A 17,287-nucleotide genomic window follows, 5' to 3' on the forward strand; every position below is an offset into this window, starting at 1 on the left:
CATGTGTGACTAATAATCTGTGGGTAGACGTGGACAGATTTATTATAGACAGAAGATCCGGACTCATTTGAGCAAGGGCACATATAGCTGTTAATGCTGTTTATGCATAATTCACAGTTTTTTATTTATAGTTGGGCTAGGAAATCCAACTGCCTCTATTTGATTCAATATTTAATTCATTCAACATGACATCGATTCTATAATTCCTTAACCATTTGCTATATGCTCATTATTTCTATTATATAAACCCAAGTTGTTTAGCCCATTAGTTTTATTGGCTCGTTAATTATAGCAAGAAAATGAAGATTCGATTCATTTGATTTGTCCAGATTTGAATTGCTTTCTAGTGAATTGAGAATCCTTGCAAGTGAATCCAATTCGTAGTTCATATCTTAGTAACGATGATTGAGAGGCACTACTAAATGGGTGTTCAATTTAAAAAGACACCAAATGATCCCCATCATGTATTTTGAAATTCCATTTGGACCTCTTAAAATAATTGAGGGGTTTGGAATCTCTTGTATTGATAATAAAGTTTAATGTTTGTTGAATCTTTTGTATAATAAGTTCGATTCGTCCATGACTAATAATCCCATAATTTTAATTGCTTTTAAAATTTTGAAATTACTAATTCTACTCTTTTTTTGTGGAGCAATGCTAATAGTTTAAAAAAAATCCAAAATCAAGGGATTTAACAAGAAAATTGGAAGGCCACATTAGGGTCTGTTTGATATCGGCTGAAGTGACAGACGTTAATTTTCTATGATCTACCCATCCTAAACTTCAGCCATTTAGGAGCTCATGACCTCTTTAAGAACTTATCCATTAAAAAGACAGAGTAACGAACTTTTCAGTTCAGTCACTTAAGCTGTTATTAAATGATTCCTTATCTTCATAGAGCACACAAGAAATGACCATGAAAAGCATTTCAATATTTTTTATGAACATAATCCGAATTTGCTCTTGCTCCTCACAAAACGCTCCTTACACCAATCTTACAGCACTTTCAGAACATCTTATTGCCATTCATGGGAGATGTTCCCAAATCCCAATTCACAGCTGTGATGTTCTGGAGGTTGGTGTGAGGAGTAAATTGGATCTTTAATGGGCATTGTTTGGCCTATAGAATTTATAATGTCCTAATATTCTTCTCAAATGGCTAACAATTCTTTATCTGATATTTCCTCTGCACCATAGAAAATATCCATAGAAGCAAACATAAATAAAAGATTCTATGTTCCACAAGCTCCCCTTTAGGCTATGTCTAATTTGATAAGAGAGAGAGAGAGTTTTTCCTCAATTTTCTATCTCTTATCAAAGAAAACACAGCCTTAAGTTTGTCCTTATGTCCTTCCATCATCCATCTACCTGCACTAACTTTCATTTCTTCTTGTCCTCTTGTCTGACTATTTAGACAAAATTAACTTGTATGACCCCAGTAATTCTAACAGTTCTTAATTGGATATCAAAACTGCTATACCATGTGTTGCAGCAGCTCCCAAATCCCTAATGTAAATCCTATCAATGGATTGAACCATTGAACCATATGATACAGATACGGCCCAAGTAAGCTTAATGCAGATCTTAAATGGTAGATCTGTTTGTTGTCTGACTGAATTCTATTAAGGCTGCATTTGGCATTTCTTATTTTAAGGACTTGTCTCATTTTTCTTAATTAAAATGTTCCTATATATACTGAGTTTTTAACAAAAAAAAAAAGGAGATAAATTCTTAAAATAAGAAATGCCAAATGCAGCCTAAACAGATTTTGTGACGGCAACCAGCTATTGTTGATGGCAGGTCTTGGCCCTTGACCCACATGCATTGTGGATGCAGGTATTACCTCCCTAGGCATGTGAAATGTCAATGGGTGGGGTTAAATGGTATAGGATCAAATTTGTTTGGGTGTAGGGTCAGCTTAGGCTGTGTTTGGCTTGAAGGAAAAAGTAGGAAAAGGAAGGGAGAGAGAGGGAAACCTTTACAAACCCTATATAGGTTTCCTTACCTTTCCCTTTCTTTTCCTACCTTTTCCTTCAAACCAAACATAGTCTTAGGGTTTTGATGCTTCAACATGAGCCAGGCTTGGGGCAGTATTGGGTTTTACTGTCTCCTTTTTTTTTTCTTTTTTTTTTCATGGTAACTATACCCAAAACCCACAATCTTGGTGACAGTGGGGTTTGATCCCAAGTCTCTTCCGCAACCAGGAACCAGTCAAAGAACTTACCAACTCAGCCAAAGCAGTTTATAACCAGCCCATCACCCAAGTTTGGCTTTTCTTTGTTTACTAGGGAGAAAGTGACACCTTGGAACCCATAAACAAAATTTTAATTTAAATTAATGGCTGTTGGGTTTTTATAATATATTATAGAAAATACAATTAAAAGACTGTAGATCAGGTCAGATCAATGTCTGATAGACTTCCTTTAGGTTGTAGCGGGTTTGAAACTACATGTTAAGTTAGGTTAGATTAGGGTGAAGGTAAATTTGCACTAGTACAAATGCATGGGAGTGCAAATGTAAAAAATGCACATTTTTGTTTAATTTTGTTTTGGATTTTACTTTATTCTATTCCATATCTTAATTTACTTCACTTGTACTGCAAATAACCAAAATAAGCTAACATTTGAAACAAAAATAGGTCAGAGTTTATACTCAAATCATTTGCACTGTTATGGTTTTGTATCAGTGCACAAATTTATTTGCATTGCAATCAAACGCAACCTAAGGCTGTATGGAAAAAGTAGGGAAAGTAAGAGAAAGGTAGGGAAATATTTACAAATCTTGTATAAGTTTCCCTACCTTTCCCTTTCTTTCTCTACCTTTTCTTTCAAACCAAACATAACCTAAGGAAAAATTATATGGAACTATCCTATACTTTGGGGGTAGTGATACTTAATGCCTCAACTTTCACTTGGGACATAGAGCTACCTTGTACATTCTTATTCTATTACTCAAGTCCAACCATTATCATTCTATCAATTAAGTAGAAAAAATATTAGCATGTGACAAGCCACAAATGGATATTTTGATAAATTTACCTTCACTATAACATCAATACGACAATAAATGGACTTGAATATTAGAATTGAAAGTATTGATCTCTTTCTCTCTCTCTCTCTCACACACACACACACGTGGGATGGGAAGGGAGAATATGAAATATTTTGGAATCTTCCTCCCTTCCCATGTTTAGTTTGTGCATTGTTATGAGATGAGATGGGAAAAATTGGAACTATAGATCTCAATTTTGGGATGTGGAACCCCACCATTTTGGTGGAAAACAAGTGGGAATGTAAGAGGAAACTTGTTTAATAGGGAAAAAACACATTTTTTATATTCATTTTAAGACTTAATATTAGATCCATGACCCAGAAATAAATTATTAAAAATTTAATAACATATTTATAAAATAAATTAATTAAAAATAATAGCCAATTAAAAAGTTCAATAGTTAATTAAAATTTTAGAACAAAATATTAAGATTATTAGTTAAGCCATAAGTATTAATAAAATATTAACTAATAAAAATTAAATATTAATTTGAAAAAATTAAAATATAATTAATAATAAATATTAAGTAATAAAAAATAGTAATAATTAACAAATAATTAATTAACCAAGTAATTAATGAATAAATAAATAATGGTCTTATCAAAATTCTAATTAATAATTAAATATAAATAAATAAATAATATGCAATAAAAATGTTAAATAATTAACAATACAAAATAAAGCTTTTAAGTAATTGAAGGTAAACATTAATACAATTAAATTTAAAATATTAATTCATAAATAATAATTAATTAATAGTAAACTACAAAATAACAAAAATATTATTAATTACCTGATTAATTAATAAATGGATAATATTTTCTCACTATTTTCCCTTTTGCATCCGAAAAATGATAAATTTCTACTTATTTTCTGTCCCTTTCCTATGCCATCCCATTCCATCATTTCGTATCCCACTAAAATCTTCTCACAAAATAAATGCAGCCCAGATCAATGGCCGTGAGAGCATTTTTGTCATTGTAATTGGAACGGGAGTCGGGAGATGCCAGGTCGCCGCATCTTTGGCTTGTTGTTGAAAAGAAATGGGACCCACCGTATACATGAACGAAAAATTAGTATTTGATTCAACTTTGGTTCCCCCATTTTCAGCGGGAGTAAATTAATGAGGGCTACGTTGGTGTCTCATCACTTGTTCGTTCGTTCTCTTTTATAGTATAGAGTCAGTCGAGCGAACGAACGCGAGCGAGACAAGAGAGAGAGAGAGGGAGCTACAGCCCGGACTATGACTATGTTCCTTCCCTACTCTCTCCAAATTTCTCTAATTCCCACGTTTGTTCTAATTCTCTCCTGTGTTTGAGAATTCGGAGGCTGATCTCTCTTTCTAATTTGGGGATCCGTGGAATCAATCGAACCGAGTAAGGTGAGTGCTTGCTTGATCTCTGATTTCGCGTCTGTTCTTTCATTATGTCTTAAATGGGAAGGGAATTTTGGAGGACGGTTGTATCGGTTTACAAGCTTATTATGAAGCTTTCTTGCTTCGATATATAATAGTTTCTTCGTTCTTTCTTTGATCTGAAATTCTGTCAATTTCATGGTTTAACGAGGCATTACTTGCTGCTTCAACGAAAAAATGTTTGTCTTTTATTTGGTTTTAGTACACACACTCTCTCTCTCTCTCTCTCTCTCTCTCTCTCTCTCTCTCTATCCTCGGTTCTCTTCAAAGATTAGGGTTCCGTTTTTATTTAATTCTGGCAGATCCGAGGCAATTAGGGAAACTAATCTGTAAATTTGGTTATCTTCGCTGGATTTAATTTCTTGATTTCTTAGGGCTGTCAAAACTTCTCCATGAGATGCTTTTTATGGATTCAGTCCAAATTTCTGTACTCCCCAAGAAAATTTTCATATTTTTTCTCTGTTTCCACATAATTTTACTTCCTCCTCTCAGAGAATCGTTTACGTTGATTCAGTCTTTCAGATCCTGTGTAGAGAAATTACTTACTCGTTCTAAAATCACATTTGTCTTTTAAATATGGGACTTCTGATCAGTGGGCTGTTTGAGTGTGTGCTATGCTTCCGATAAATTCACCAGAACAGGGGCCAACAGGACATAAGCGCCTAGACCCTAGAACTCAATCGTTTCGGCCGATATGTCGTCTTCGTTATGCAGTTATGGATGCCGATATATCGCCTTCTTTTAGAATGTCTACCGCAAATCATCTGGTTGGTCGAACCATCGAATCCATCAATCAGATCTGGTGCATTGTTTTCCTGCACTTCTGAGTGTCCCAATGTCCCATATTCCCGTTTTTAATGTGTGAAGTGCAGGGAAAAGTGCAGCAGATGCCCATTTGGTTATGGGTTGTTACTTGTTAAGATATGATAAAATCAGCGCATCCCAGGATTGGCCCAGCCCATGAGTTAAGTCATAAGTGGGCTAGTAGTGGGCCGATGATGGGAAGAACACCGAAACAAATGAACCTTCTTGAAAAAAAATATTACAGGAAAGGAACCCTCATTGATTTTGCTTTTTTTGCAGAGAATCAAATCTCGCTTGGTCGTATCAAAAGGTTCTATTCCGTCCTTGTTGAGTGCCTCATCAAACATTCAAACCTACTTTTGAACGTTATCTTTGTGTCACCTTTGAATCTGAATTCCATGGAGTTTTTATGCAGTAAAGTCTATTCTGGTCCTCATGTTTTGCCTTCCATGTTTTTCGCCCACCAAAAAGATATGCTTTACATCTTATGGGAGGATGAGAGGAGATGGGATTAGTACAATTCCTTTACATCTCATGGGATTTATGGGGGAATAATAGCGAAATGTAGATTTGGTTCTTTAAAAAGGGGCCGTAACGGCTGAGGTGGCTGAACTGGATGACTTAATATTTTGTCTTTTACTGGAAAAAAAATTAAACAATAAAACATTCTGCTTAGCCGCTTCAGCTGTTATCAAAATGGCATCGGCTACTTAGATATTCAAGACGCCAGGATAGGTGTCAAGTTAAGGCACAAGTTCGAGAGGTTATTTACGTGTGGCTGATTTGTTTTGTCTAACTTTTTCATGTGATTCTACTACGCTCTGGTTTTGGCCTTTTGTGTGCAGGAAATATCGTCATCATGTAAGCCACTGCTTCAATTAGGAGATTGGGATCAGGGTGAGTCGTGGGCTTAGCTGTTAGCCCCCGAATTCACTCTATTTTTCCTCCACATTGACTACACTATTTGGTACACTCTCTCTCTCTCTGTCTCTCTGTCTGTGTGTTCTATAATTTCTCTGTAACATGATTTTTAGGTCTGGATCCCGATGACTTTGTCACCTGTCCTACATTTCAAGAACAGACCCACTATTGAATGGAACCAACTAAGAAATTGGTTGTCTAAAAAAATCAGCACGATCAGATTATATTTTTAACTATCCAAGAGTTTTTCTAGGGAGGTCCACTAAAATATTTCAGTTATTATTTTTGTCTCTTTTTAGTGAAACTTTGTCTTCACCGAAATAAAATCCAACTCAAATATTTTAAACTAGGAAAATTTCCATGCATTTTGAGTTAAAACAGTTAGAAGAAAGCATTAAGAGGAACTTTCAACCCAGTTGGTGTATGAGGTAGACCCACTTATAGTGGGCCAAGATGCTCCAAACAAGAATGATATACACTCAATGGATGCAACCCAACTTGATGAAATGGGATTATAATACCCATCTTAATTTGAATGGATATACATAATGATGTACCTCATTTCTCTAATTAATTTGAATAGAATCCACTTCCTTGTTACCAAAAAACGGGTTCTCTACAGACAGACTGCTCCAAATTCAACTTGATAGGGTTGGACCGGGGCAAGTTTACCGTCTAAACCTAACCATTTGACACCCCTAGTTCTACATTTGGCAATCATCACATGAGAACTTTTGGGCTGTGTCAATTATGTTTAACCCTTCCGTTGTTCATCATTCATTTGCCCAAAAAATTGAGGCAATAAAAAAATTGTGTTTTTTTTTCATTTTTTAGGGTTTATATTGATTTTCAAATTTAACCGAGGACTAGCTTAATAATGTGTTAGTTGGTTAAGTCCAGCATTTACGTGCAATCGAATCCCGCTAACCAGCAATTTGGGAGAAAGAGGGGTCAATCGGAAATTATGAGTGGTGCAAGTTACCAAATACAAAAAAAAAAAAATGATTTTCAAATTTTTGGGCTACAAGTGATGAACAGTTCAAACGATGAGTATTCCAGTTGAATCATTACCGAGAAAACGACACAGATTTCTCCCATTTATGGACTAGGATACAAATACAGGTCAATATGCCAGTGACTTTTGGGTCTTTGAAAAAGCCACAATTGGGCTGAGTTTTACTTTTAATTGCTTCGTGGGGCCTGTAGAGAAGAATGGTTGACTGTATCGAGGTGTCATAATCAATATCGAAGCCTACAAATAATATTGAATTATCGATGCTTCTGAAAAGGCAAGGCTGGGCTCTTGTCCATGGAATCAGTGCGTCACTAAACACTAATTGAAAAAACAATAACAGAATAGTGACTAAATAAAATGTAAATAAGATTTTGTAAATAAAGAGTAATTCTATTTTTCTTGATGGATCTAGTAATACTTGAACATAATCTTGGACTTCACAAAGCTGATAATACAATTTGAATTGGGGAGAATTTATTGGAGGTTTTGATAGCCTTCTAATAAAGAAGATATCCAGTCGGTGCATTTGAGACTTATACTCTTTCCCTTTTATAGGTAATTGTCATAATGTCTCTCCTATGAAAAAGGAAATAAAAGTGGTTACAAAGGATAAACTTCACCAACATTAATCTTGTTTCAACCTTTCGGATTGAGACAAGTATCTCAATGATCATGATTTTAAACCACATGATCACTCAACTCATTCTAAGCCAAACATCCTCTTGCTGACCTAGTCAAAGGCTGAAATGAATCCAACTTAGACCCAATAACCACCCTGTGAATAAGTCAAAAATAATTTATAGAAAACAAATTAATTTTTACTAGAAAATAAATAATAACATGTAATAAAAACTGTAATTGGTGTGTGTTGTAGTGTGTTTACAGGGATTATATTATTAAGCTACTCCATCAAGTGTGACTTTTCACATGGCCAGTGGATTCTCCTACACGTTGAGGATTCCAAATGGAGGGCCTATGGCCACCCGTTCCAACACTAATAACTAATAATAAAGGCCTACTTATGTAGGGTTCTATATTGCCCATTGTTTGCAACGCTTGTTGCAGCGGAAGAAGTGAGTATTGTTTCTCTTTTGTGCGTAGAGGAAAAGTTTTTGAGGTTTCAATGGATAATGTCTATCGGCCTTACTTTGATCCCGAGTACGAGAACCTCAGCCTTCGGATAAATCCTCCAAGGTACTTAAATCCCTTTCGTTTCTTCTCTTTTCTTCTGAATACGTACCTCGAGTTCCGCCACCATTGATTCTCACAATTTCTCGAAAAGCCCAGCTCATGCCAAGTAGAATGTCGGGTTGATGGTGATAGAACCTTTTGATGCGTTAGATGACGAGCTGTTTGATCTCTCTTTCTTATGCAGGGTATGTGTAGATAATTCTACTTGCAATGACTCTACACTGGTTAAGGTAAATCCTGAAGAATTGTTTTCTTCTTGATGATGAATTATGGAACATTTACTATAACGGGTCGCACAATTTTCCTATTTCTAGGTTACAGTACTCCAGGGTGAATTCGGGTTCAGGGGCAGGGCCCACCATTTCATTGGTCTTGCTCATGGAACTACACCAGATACTAGAAATAGATGACATTTGAACCATTATGCATCATTTAGCTTTGGAAAAAAAATACTTATAATAGAATTTCTTATGTGTAGTTTCAAGGCTGGATTTTGAGCTAATCAATCCTTATGGTGCACCAATTCAATGGCGGATCTCAATTTTGTGCTATGAGATGTGGGTCATGGCTCTTGGGTTCGTATTAACACCAGGCCTTAGACGTTAATGCTCTATCTACTTACTCTTGTCATGATTGGGAGTGCTTTTGCAACAGTTTTTTTTTTTTTTTTTTTGCTTTTTATCTTAGCATTAGCAAGCTGAAAGTCGGTCAAAAAATTGTTTAGTGAAAAGTTGGTAAAGGGATTTTTCCATAAAAAAGTACATTAAAAACAGAAAAAATAAAACTTCATTTATCTTTTCATGCTTGCAAGGAGCTATTTTGATAAAAAAAAGCTGATGACCAACCAAACACTAAAAAATAACACTTTTTAAGGAGGTTATTTTAAAAAGTATCCCTTCTTGAAAAGTCTGTTTAAGCCCCAAAACACTCCAAAATGTGGCCTTAAGTGGATGTCTATAGTGGGGAACGGAGAACAGGAAGCAACTTCTTTGGTTTGGACTTTGGACTCCATAAGACCATAGATTGCCGTGCTTGTCGACTGCCACTGGGCTTTCCTGCATGACATACTAGTCCTTATTTCCATGTCAGATTAAGACAGTTTTGGAGTATTTATTTGAAAATAAGTGCTTATTTTAATAAGCATTCAAGAGCATTTAGTGAAAATTTACTTATTTTATACAGGGGTAGTATAGATATTTTTTTTAAATGATATAGTTGACCAAGACAGGCCAAAAAATGAAATAAGCACTTTGGACTTTTTTCCCAAATGCAAGTTAACGCTAGTCTCGGCCTAAAATAAGTATTTATTATAATAAACGCTTATTTTTAAGCATTCCCAAACTTATCCTATCATACTGTCAAATGTGGATAGCCACAATTTTCTCTAACGCATTGCATCAGACCAGCAGTCCATATTTCTGGGCCTCACAATGGCTTTGTGTCTTCTATTTATGAGACCTGGACCAGGCGGACTGGGACGGTCTGACATTTTCAGATGCAATTTGACTCTCTTCTATGGGCCGGGTTTAGAATTTTGGATCATTGGTTAGCCACATAAAACCACAGCTCCATATGATAAACATGGCATTTAAAACTTAGCAAGCTGGTAGTGCACCTAACTTGATCGACGTAGGGCTTAGGCCATAGTGTTTACCCAGCTACAGGCCCATATACAACATAGTTCGGACAACAGGACCTAAACAGAAATTCAGAAGGGATTGGTCCGTCCTTGTCTTGTTCGATCACGATATGTTATATATATATGCATGGGAACCGTTGCAGGTGGACAGCGTGAATAAGCCGGGCATATTACTGGAAGTGGTACAAGTCCTAACAGACCTTGACCTCATCATCACCAAAGCTTACATCTCCTCTGATGGCGGGTGGTTCATGGACGGTATGTATTTTTCCAAAGTTCATCAACTCTCTTTCCCACAGAGAGACAATCAACTAATATATTATGCAACGAACAGTGTTCCATGTCACTGACCAACAGGGGAATAAGGTTACAGATACAAAAACCATTGAACATATAGAGATGGTACGTCTCTCTCTCTCTCTCTCTCTCTCTCTCTCTCTCCAATAAAAGGAAAAGTGAATTCCATGAGACTTGGATTTACGAGTCTACAAACTTTTAGTTATATGACTTCTTAGAGTTGTATAGATGTGAATGCCTTATGAATAATACATTAATAATAAGGCTATAAATAGATAACAAATAAGACATGAAGTCATGGTGTTCTAGTTGGATTATTAGTATTCATCGGTTAAACTAAGGTTTGACTTTCATTCTCAGTGTGCCTTGTCAAAAACGAATTTCGTAATGGGCTTTATTTAGATTATCATCGGTTCAATCAGTTTTAAGGTTAAACCGTGGTCCAATAAAATTATGCATTACTCATAAAGTCCTAATTCTTTATGAACCAAAATATAAAACCGTAAGTCTTTCTTTAAAGTATCAGTTCTTCACGAACCAAATAGGAACTTGTCAAAGTTTCCACTGGACCTGTTCCGCTAATCTGCCCATTTGGTTTTTAACACATTCAACCGAACATACTATTAAACAAGCAAATTTTGGCTTACAAACTGTCAACGATGTCTCCAAAATAACACCCGTCTAAGGGATTTAAAAAATTTAGAAACTTGGAGAACACATATTTCTCTTGAGATCACCAATAACAGTTAGGGAGCGAGTCTGATGTGGCCTTGGGGAGTCAACACGTAGCCAGTCCTAAGAGCTCTTTATCCACCAAGGATCAAAACATGGTTAATTATTACTTCCATATTTCCAGTGAAGCTTTAAATGCAGCTTCCATCTTTCGTACCTAAAATTTTTGGTTTAAGTACGGTAGAACAGGATACTTAGAGTCACTTCGGCTGTTTGTTTAGGAAAAAACAGTCTGGGAGCCTCTAAACATTATACCTTAGCTAATTCAGGTTTTCATTTATCATTTCAACTAAATAATATTGAATGTAAATACTATTTTATCCACACTCACAATGAGATGCATCTCCCAAAATAGCCCCGACTGTCTTTTACAAGCATCCAAAAGTTATTCCGAATGCTTACTCCAAAAACTCAATACCTCTTTCTGCTGTTGGAAGATCATTCTTCAAATTTGTTTTCTCTTATTTATTACCGTCATGGCGTCATCCTTTTTTCTGTATAGGCTCTAGGACCGAAAGGACATAGTGTGACCACAGATGGGGTGAAGACTTGGCCGGGGAAGAGGGTGGGAGTGCATTCTATTGGTGATCACACAGCTATTGAGCTCATTGGCAGGGATCGCCCAGGTCTTCTATCCGAGATCTCAGCTGTTCTTACCGACCTCCATTGTAATGTTGTTTCTGCAGAAGTTTGGACCCATAACATGCGTTTGGCTTGTGTGCTTTATGTCAATGACGACACCACATGTCGTGCCGTGGATGATCCAATCCGATTGTCAGCAATGGAGGAGCAACTCAAGAACCTCTTGGGTGGACGTGACGATGGTGGAAAAGCAGCTCGAACCAATTTTTCCATGGGGTTTACTCATATGGATCGTCGCCTCCATCAAATGATGTTCGCAGATAGGGACTATGAAATTGATGTAGTGACAAAAGACACGGATTATGCTCCATCTTTCCAGCCAATTATCACTGTTGATCGTTGTGAGGACAAAGGGTACTCGGTGGTGAATGTTCGGTGCAAAGACCGGCCAAAGTTGTTATTCGACATAGTGTGTACTCTAACAGACATGCAGTATGTTGTATTCCATGCCTCCATCTCATCTGATGGTCCCTATGCTCTACAGGTACATATTTGATTATTCCCTGACAAACAGTTTAGCATGGGAATCGCTCTTGACTTAATTCTTTTGTCTGGATTTGGTAAAAAACAATGCTGTATGATGTTAAATTCGCATAAAATGTATTAAGGACGACAGCTGTAGTAACTTAACTGAATGACTTATTGCTTTGTTATGTACTGGATAAAATAGTAATATAATAAAATAATTAGGTTTATGGTAATCCACCCCACACGCCATTCAGCCATTAAGAAGCTCATAATGGTTTATTCACTTAAAAATAATGTAATAAGCCATTCAGTTTAGCAACTTCAGCCGTTATGAAATATACTCTTATTTTCAAGCAATGTCCACGCCCACCAGCTTGGTTATCTAGTTGGTGTCCTTATTAAGCATCTGACCATTGGCTTCTGTTCTGAGGCATAGTTGTCACCCAAGAATGGATACGGGATACTAGGGGGCATCCTGTTGATTGTACCAATTGCTGGACTAGGCTAATGTATTTAAAGATAAACAACATATTATATATCATAAAAGATTCATTGCAGTTACTCAAGAGGATTTGATTGGACTTACTAATTGAGTTTGTTGGAATTTGTAGGAATATTATATACGTCATATGGATGGTTGCATACTTGACACTGAGGGAGAGAAGGAAAGGGTTGTAAAGTGTCTTGAAGCTGCAGTCCGACGAAGAGTATGTGAGGTGAGTTAAAATCTTTACATCAATCCAGAGCCCTATGCATTCCTTATCTTTCTTTCTAATGATAATATCATAATTAAATGGAGATGACTTGCCAGCTTAAACTTAAAGACCTGAATCCGTGATTGTTTTTAGAAGATAGTGCACACAATTTAATGACGATCCTCTTCATATAATTGGGTGATGACCTGAGGTTGCATTCTTCAACACACGGGAGCAAACAAGCACAGTCAATGTCATCTTGAAGTGAATTTTAACCTATCTAGCCACCATTGTGACTTGTGACTCTACCATATATCTCATACTTCAGCAGCTGGACTGGTCCTACAATGAGCATTGCTCTGCTTGTGCAATTCTGGCTCTAAATTTGGCTTCTCATATTGTTAGGAACTCCACTCTGGCCTACCTACAAATTACCTGTTAATTTTAGGTGGCCTTTGCAAGTATATATGATTTTATTTTTCAAGACAAAACAACTTCCACGTCAGAAAAAATAAATATTGGAAAATACCCCCTTGGTGGACTCATTCTATGAAAATTCCCCCATCTGAAGAATCGACCTGGCATATGTGGAAATCCAACATACAGACTGAGAGATTATGGATGATGGAGTTGAAGGATGAGTATAATAATCCAGTGTAAACTGGTATCTTTACAAATCATATCTCCTCTGACCTGTTGATTAGGCCAATCGGATAATTACAATCTTTTGCCATGTGTAAGGACCATATTTGATGAATTATGCACCAAGCTCCATAGGCTAAAAGATGAAATCTCCCAATACTCATGAACTGCCTTTAATGCCTGAACTTTCAAATGTGCCACTTTAGTGCCTGAACTTCCGGAAATATACATTTAAGTCCAATTCCATAAAACTTCTGTTACAGTGAAGGATGAAAATTACAACAATGTTACAACAATGCCCATATTTTGATTCTCTTTCTCTCACTGCTCACCTTTTTCTACTTGTGTACTTCAATGCAAACAAGAGTTGATAAAGGCTCAATTTAAGTGCATTTTGGCTATGAATTATGAAAATGTCACTGCTGCTTTGTGTCTGAAGTCTGAAAGTAGAAGAAGAAGATGAACAGTGAGAAAAAGAGAATCATAACATGGGAATTTTTGTAGTTTTACCTCTCACCATAATGGTAATTTAACAGAATTGGAAGCTCAGGTACTAAAATGGCACATTTGAAAGTTCAGGCATTAAAGTGAGACTACCCCAAAGGACAGGGTACCTATCTGCAATTTACCCTAATTTTTACTACTTACGACTAGTTCTTTAACATTCCTTTCCTAATTAGTAGTATTCTTATTGGAGTAGTTTGGTTTGCTAGCTTACACATGTTATTTATACAAAGTAGCATTTATGCACGACTCATTTTTTAATCTACAAGTTGTAAAATGTTTTCAATTTTCTAAATTTATCATTGAATATTTTTTCCAATATGAAGGCCAAGTATTCGATTACAGAAGAGTTTTGTCACCTTCACAATTCAATATAAAAATTTATGCATAACCAAAGCATATTGAATGCATAGATACAAGAAAAGCCTTATTTTCAGTTTGTGAGTTGTTGTCAAGAAAGCTTTTGAGTCATAATTCAGTACAACCTGCCTTGTCGCCTCTGCATTTCTTTTTTACCATCTATGTACTCTATTACATGTAAAATGTAGTAGGAAAAGAAATTGGTAATTGAACTTCTAAATTGTACCATGTTTTGCCAACTCTCCCTGCTGGAGAAGCCAGCATGAGTCTGATGAGTTTTGGATTTGTTAACATTTGGGTTGCAAGAGTTTCTCCTTAATTGGTTAATGGAGCTCATCAGCCTTTGCCGTCCAGTCTGAGTCAAGTGCCATTTCCAATGATCCCAGGGAGCCCTCCAGAGCAAAAGATGGGGAAAAAAACTATCTTGATTGGTTGAAATATGTACCAAAAAATCTCTTAACCCATTTATCAAATTCCAGTTCAAATCTGCATTAAATGGAACTTGTGGTCAAACTGTCTTGTGAATTCCAAAGCATCTTTTGAAAATCATAATGAAAAAGTTAAGTTGATTCTTGAATATGTAGAGACTTAACCAAAATAATGATTCGTCAAAGCATATACTTAACAAAGGATCTGTGTGTTTCTAGTTGTGTCATACCATGCCTCTTCTATTTCTTTTCCTTTCTAGTGCATAGAATAGAGTTATACTTGATTCAAGGTGCTGACATGCAGTTCAACCTTGGCTTTCCATACAATACGCAGAAAACAAGTTTTTGGTTATATGTGATGCAGGGGCTAAGCTTAGAGCTCTGTGCAAGGGATAGAGTAGGGTTGCTATCTGAAGTAACCAGGATTCTCCGTGAGAATGGATTGTCAGTCAGAAGAGCAGGGGTGACAACAGTTGGGGAACAAGCAATGAATGTATTCTATGTAAGAGATGCTTCTGGAAATGCAGTCGACATGAAGACAATTGAAGCACTTCGTAAAGAAATTGGACACACTATGATGCTCAATGTGAAGAAAGTTCCTGCCAATGCCAAGGAACCTGAGTCTAGTGGATGGGCAAAGACAAGCTTCTTTTTTGGGAGTTTGTTTGAGCGGTTCTTGGCTTAACATGACCGTCATCCAATTAACAAATTGAATGTATGGTACTTTGAAGATGTTAATCACAAAATGTGGAAAGGCAGTGCATTTTCATAGACTACTGCAGCATAAATTGTTCTTAATTTATGGTGTATGGTAAACTAAAAGTAGATTTAATATATGTATACAAACTATTCTTTTGCCTGTAAAATCTGATTTTTAGATGGCCCCATTACAGTCTAATATGGAAGCATAGATAGCAACTAGGGAAGGCAAAGGAACATGAACAAATATGGTCCTACCATTCTTTTGGTAAAGTCAATTCTGATTTTTAATATTCTATAGCAAGCAGAAGTATTGCTGATTATTAGAACTAATTTGTGACCTGCTGTAGGAGATAATATGTTGCTCTACTTGTGCTGGATGTTCGAATCTTTTGTGCCATGTATCAAGTGAGGTACGTCCACCAAATGCAGAAAAGAGGGTGGGGTCCTTATTTGCAGTTCATCCTCTTTCAACCTGTAAGTGGTACAGGCCTCCCTCATTTGGCTCTTTTGAATAGCCTCTCCATGCTCCCATCCTTCAAAAAAATCGTTGGATGGAATTCAAAATAAATGTTAATTACAGAAATGAACCCACTAATAACAATTACTTGGTTATTTGAGGAACGTGTAAATGATTGTTCAATAATTTTTTTTTGATAGATAATAAAACTTTTATTAATAAAGAGATTAAAACGGAGGATACAATAGGAGGGAGGGGTAAAATCTCTTAACCCTCCCTGAAAGTTTTCATATTACAAAGCTGCCCAGAAAAGAATAGCTCTTCCCACCCCTTGCTTAGCCAAAGAGTCTGCCAAGGAATTGGCACACCTTTTAGTCCATCGAAACCGAACTTCCATATTTTGAATTAGATGTTTAATTTTCTTTTTCTCATTTAAGTATTTCCACAAACTTAAATCTTCCTTCTGGAGCCACCTAATTACGAGGCTAGAGTCACCTTCCACCACCAGTTTTCTGATATTCAGCTGCTGTGCTCTTTTAATCCCTTCCAAGACTGCCAGTATTTCAGCCCTCAGAGAATCCCCCCATCTAATAGGCCCCGAATACATGGCAATAATTTGACCTTCTTCATCCTTGAAGGCTCCACCTATACCTGAAGTACTTGGGTTTCCTTTGTTGCTTCCATCAAAGTCCAATTGCATGGTTTTTAAAAATGAACCAGTTACCGAACTGGTCAGGGGTCCGGTTATCAGTTCGAATGGTCTGACCGTTCGAGCAGCCCATTTTGATCAAAAAATAAAAAAATTAAAGAAAAAAATTAAAAATTTGAAAAACGGTCAAAACGGTTCGAATGGTTAATCGGTCGGTTCAGCGGTTTGCTGACAAAAAAATTAACGGTTTTGGAGGAAAACGGAACCGATCAGGTGACTGGTTCCTGGTTTTTCCAGTCCGACCGTCCGATCCAGTCCGATTTTGAAAATAGTGATTTAGTGTAACCCAAGGGTGGAGGAGCCCAAACTAGAGAAGGGGTAGTTTTTAAGGGATCTAACCAAGCCACTTCTTTCCAATTCTTAATGATATCTCCTACTGTGTAATCTTCAAAGAGATTCAAGGCCTTAACCCAATGAGCCACCCTAATAGAAATTACTTCAATGATAGATTCCTTATTTCTTTCTTTTTTAAGGAAGATTCTTTAATTTCTTTCCTCCCACATTGTCTAAGATATTGATGTTCTTACACATCTCCACAAAAATTTACCTCTCTTTTTTAACCCTCTCACTAATGTAATGTTAAACAAGCTCTGCACACTTGGAGGAGAGGACCACC

The 17,287-nt window shown here is 36.4% G+C and overlaps 1 protein-coding gene across 19 annotated transcripts; it reads left to right on the forward strand.

Annotated features, from left to right (window-relative positions):
- The first annotated feature begins 4,017 nt into the window (after positions 1–4,017).
- LOC148876094 (ACT domain-containing protein ACR3-like) lies at positions 4,018–15,669 on the forward strand. 19 transcript variants are annotated; one of them, XM_088966066.1, is made up of 11 exons: positions 4,163–4,432; positions 5,549–5,683; positions 6,115–6,236; positions 8,307–8,399; positions 8,581–8,626; positions 8,875–8,971; positions 10,179–10,293; positions 10,370–10,437; positions 11,567–12,190; positions 12,786–12,890; positions 15,108–15,669. In XM_088966066.1, the coding sequence occupies exons 7-11, from the start codon at positions 10,287–10,289 to the stop codon at positions 15,486–15,488; spliced, it is 1,185 nt and encodes a 394-aa protein (XP_088822192.1). In that variant the 5' UTR covers positions 4,163–4,432; positions 5,549–5,683; positions 6,115–6,236; positions 8,307–8,399; positions 8,581–8,626; positions 8,875–8,971; positions 10,179–10,286; the 3' UTR covers positions 15,489–15,669. The 19 variants fall into 19 exon arrangements, with proteins under 19 accessions (XP_088822188.1, XP_088822194.1, XP_088822191.1 ...); XM_088966070.1 differs by having other exon boundaries at positions 15,168–15,669; XM_088966069.1 differs by having other exon boundaries at positions 5,549–5,579; positions 15,168–15,669.
- The last annotated feature ends 1,618 nt before the right edge of the window (positions 15,670–17,287 follow it).

Source organism: Nelumbo lutea, chromosome 1, assembly GCF_056320005.1.
Source record: "Nelumbo lutea isolate HS-2025 chromosome 1, American lotus-T2T, whole genome shotgun sequence".
Taxonomy (NCBI): Eukaryota; Viridiplantae; Streptophyta; class Magnoliopsida; order Proteales; family Nelumbonaceae; genus Nelumbo; species Nelumbo lutea.

Excerpts from the sequence above, each read along its gene's own strand:
- LOC148876094 (XM_088966057.1), top strand. The coding sequence starts at position 8,329 with ATGGATAATGTCTATCGGCCTTACTTTGATCCCGAGTACGAGAACCTC. Across the intron at positions 8,400-8,580 it reads CTTCGGATAAATCCTCCAAG|GGTATGTGTAGATAATTCTA; the intron begins GTACTTAAATCC and ends TTTCTTATGCAG. Across the intron at positions 12,891-15,107 it reads TCCGACGAAGAGTATGTGAG|TTCAACCTTGGCTTTCCATA; the intron begins GTGAGTTAAAAT and ends GCTGACATGCAG.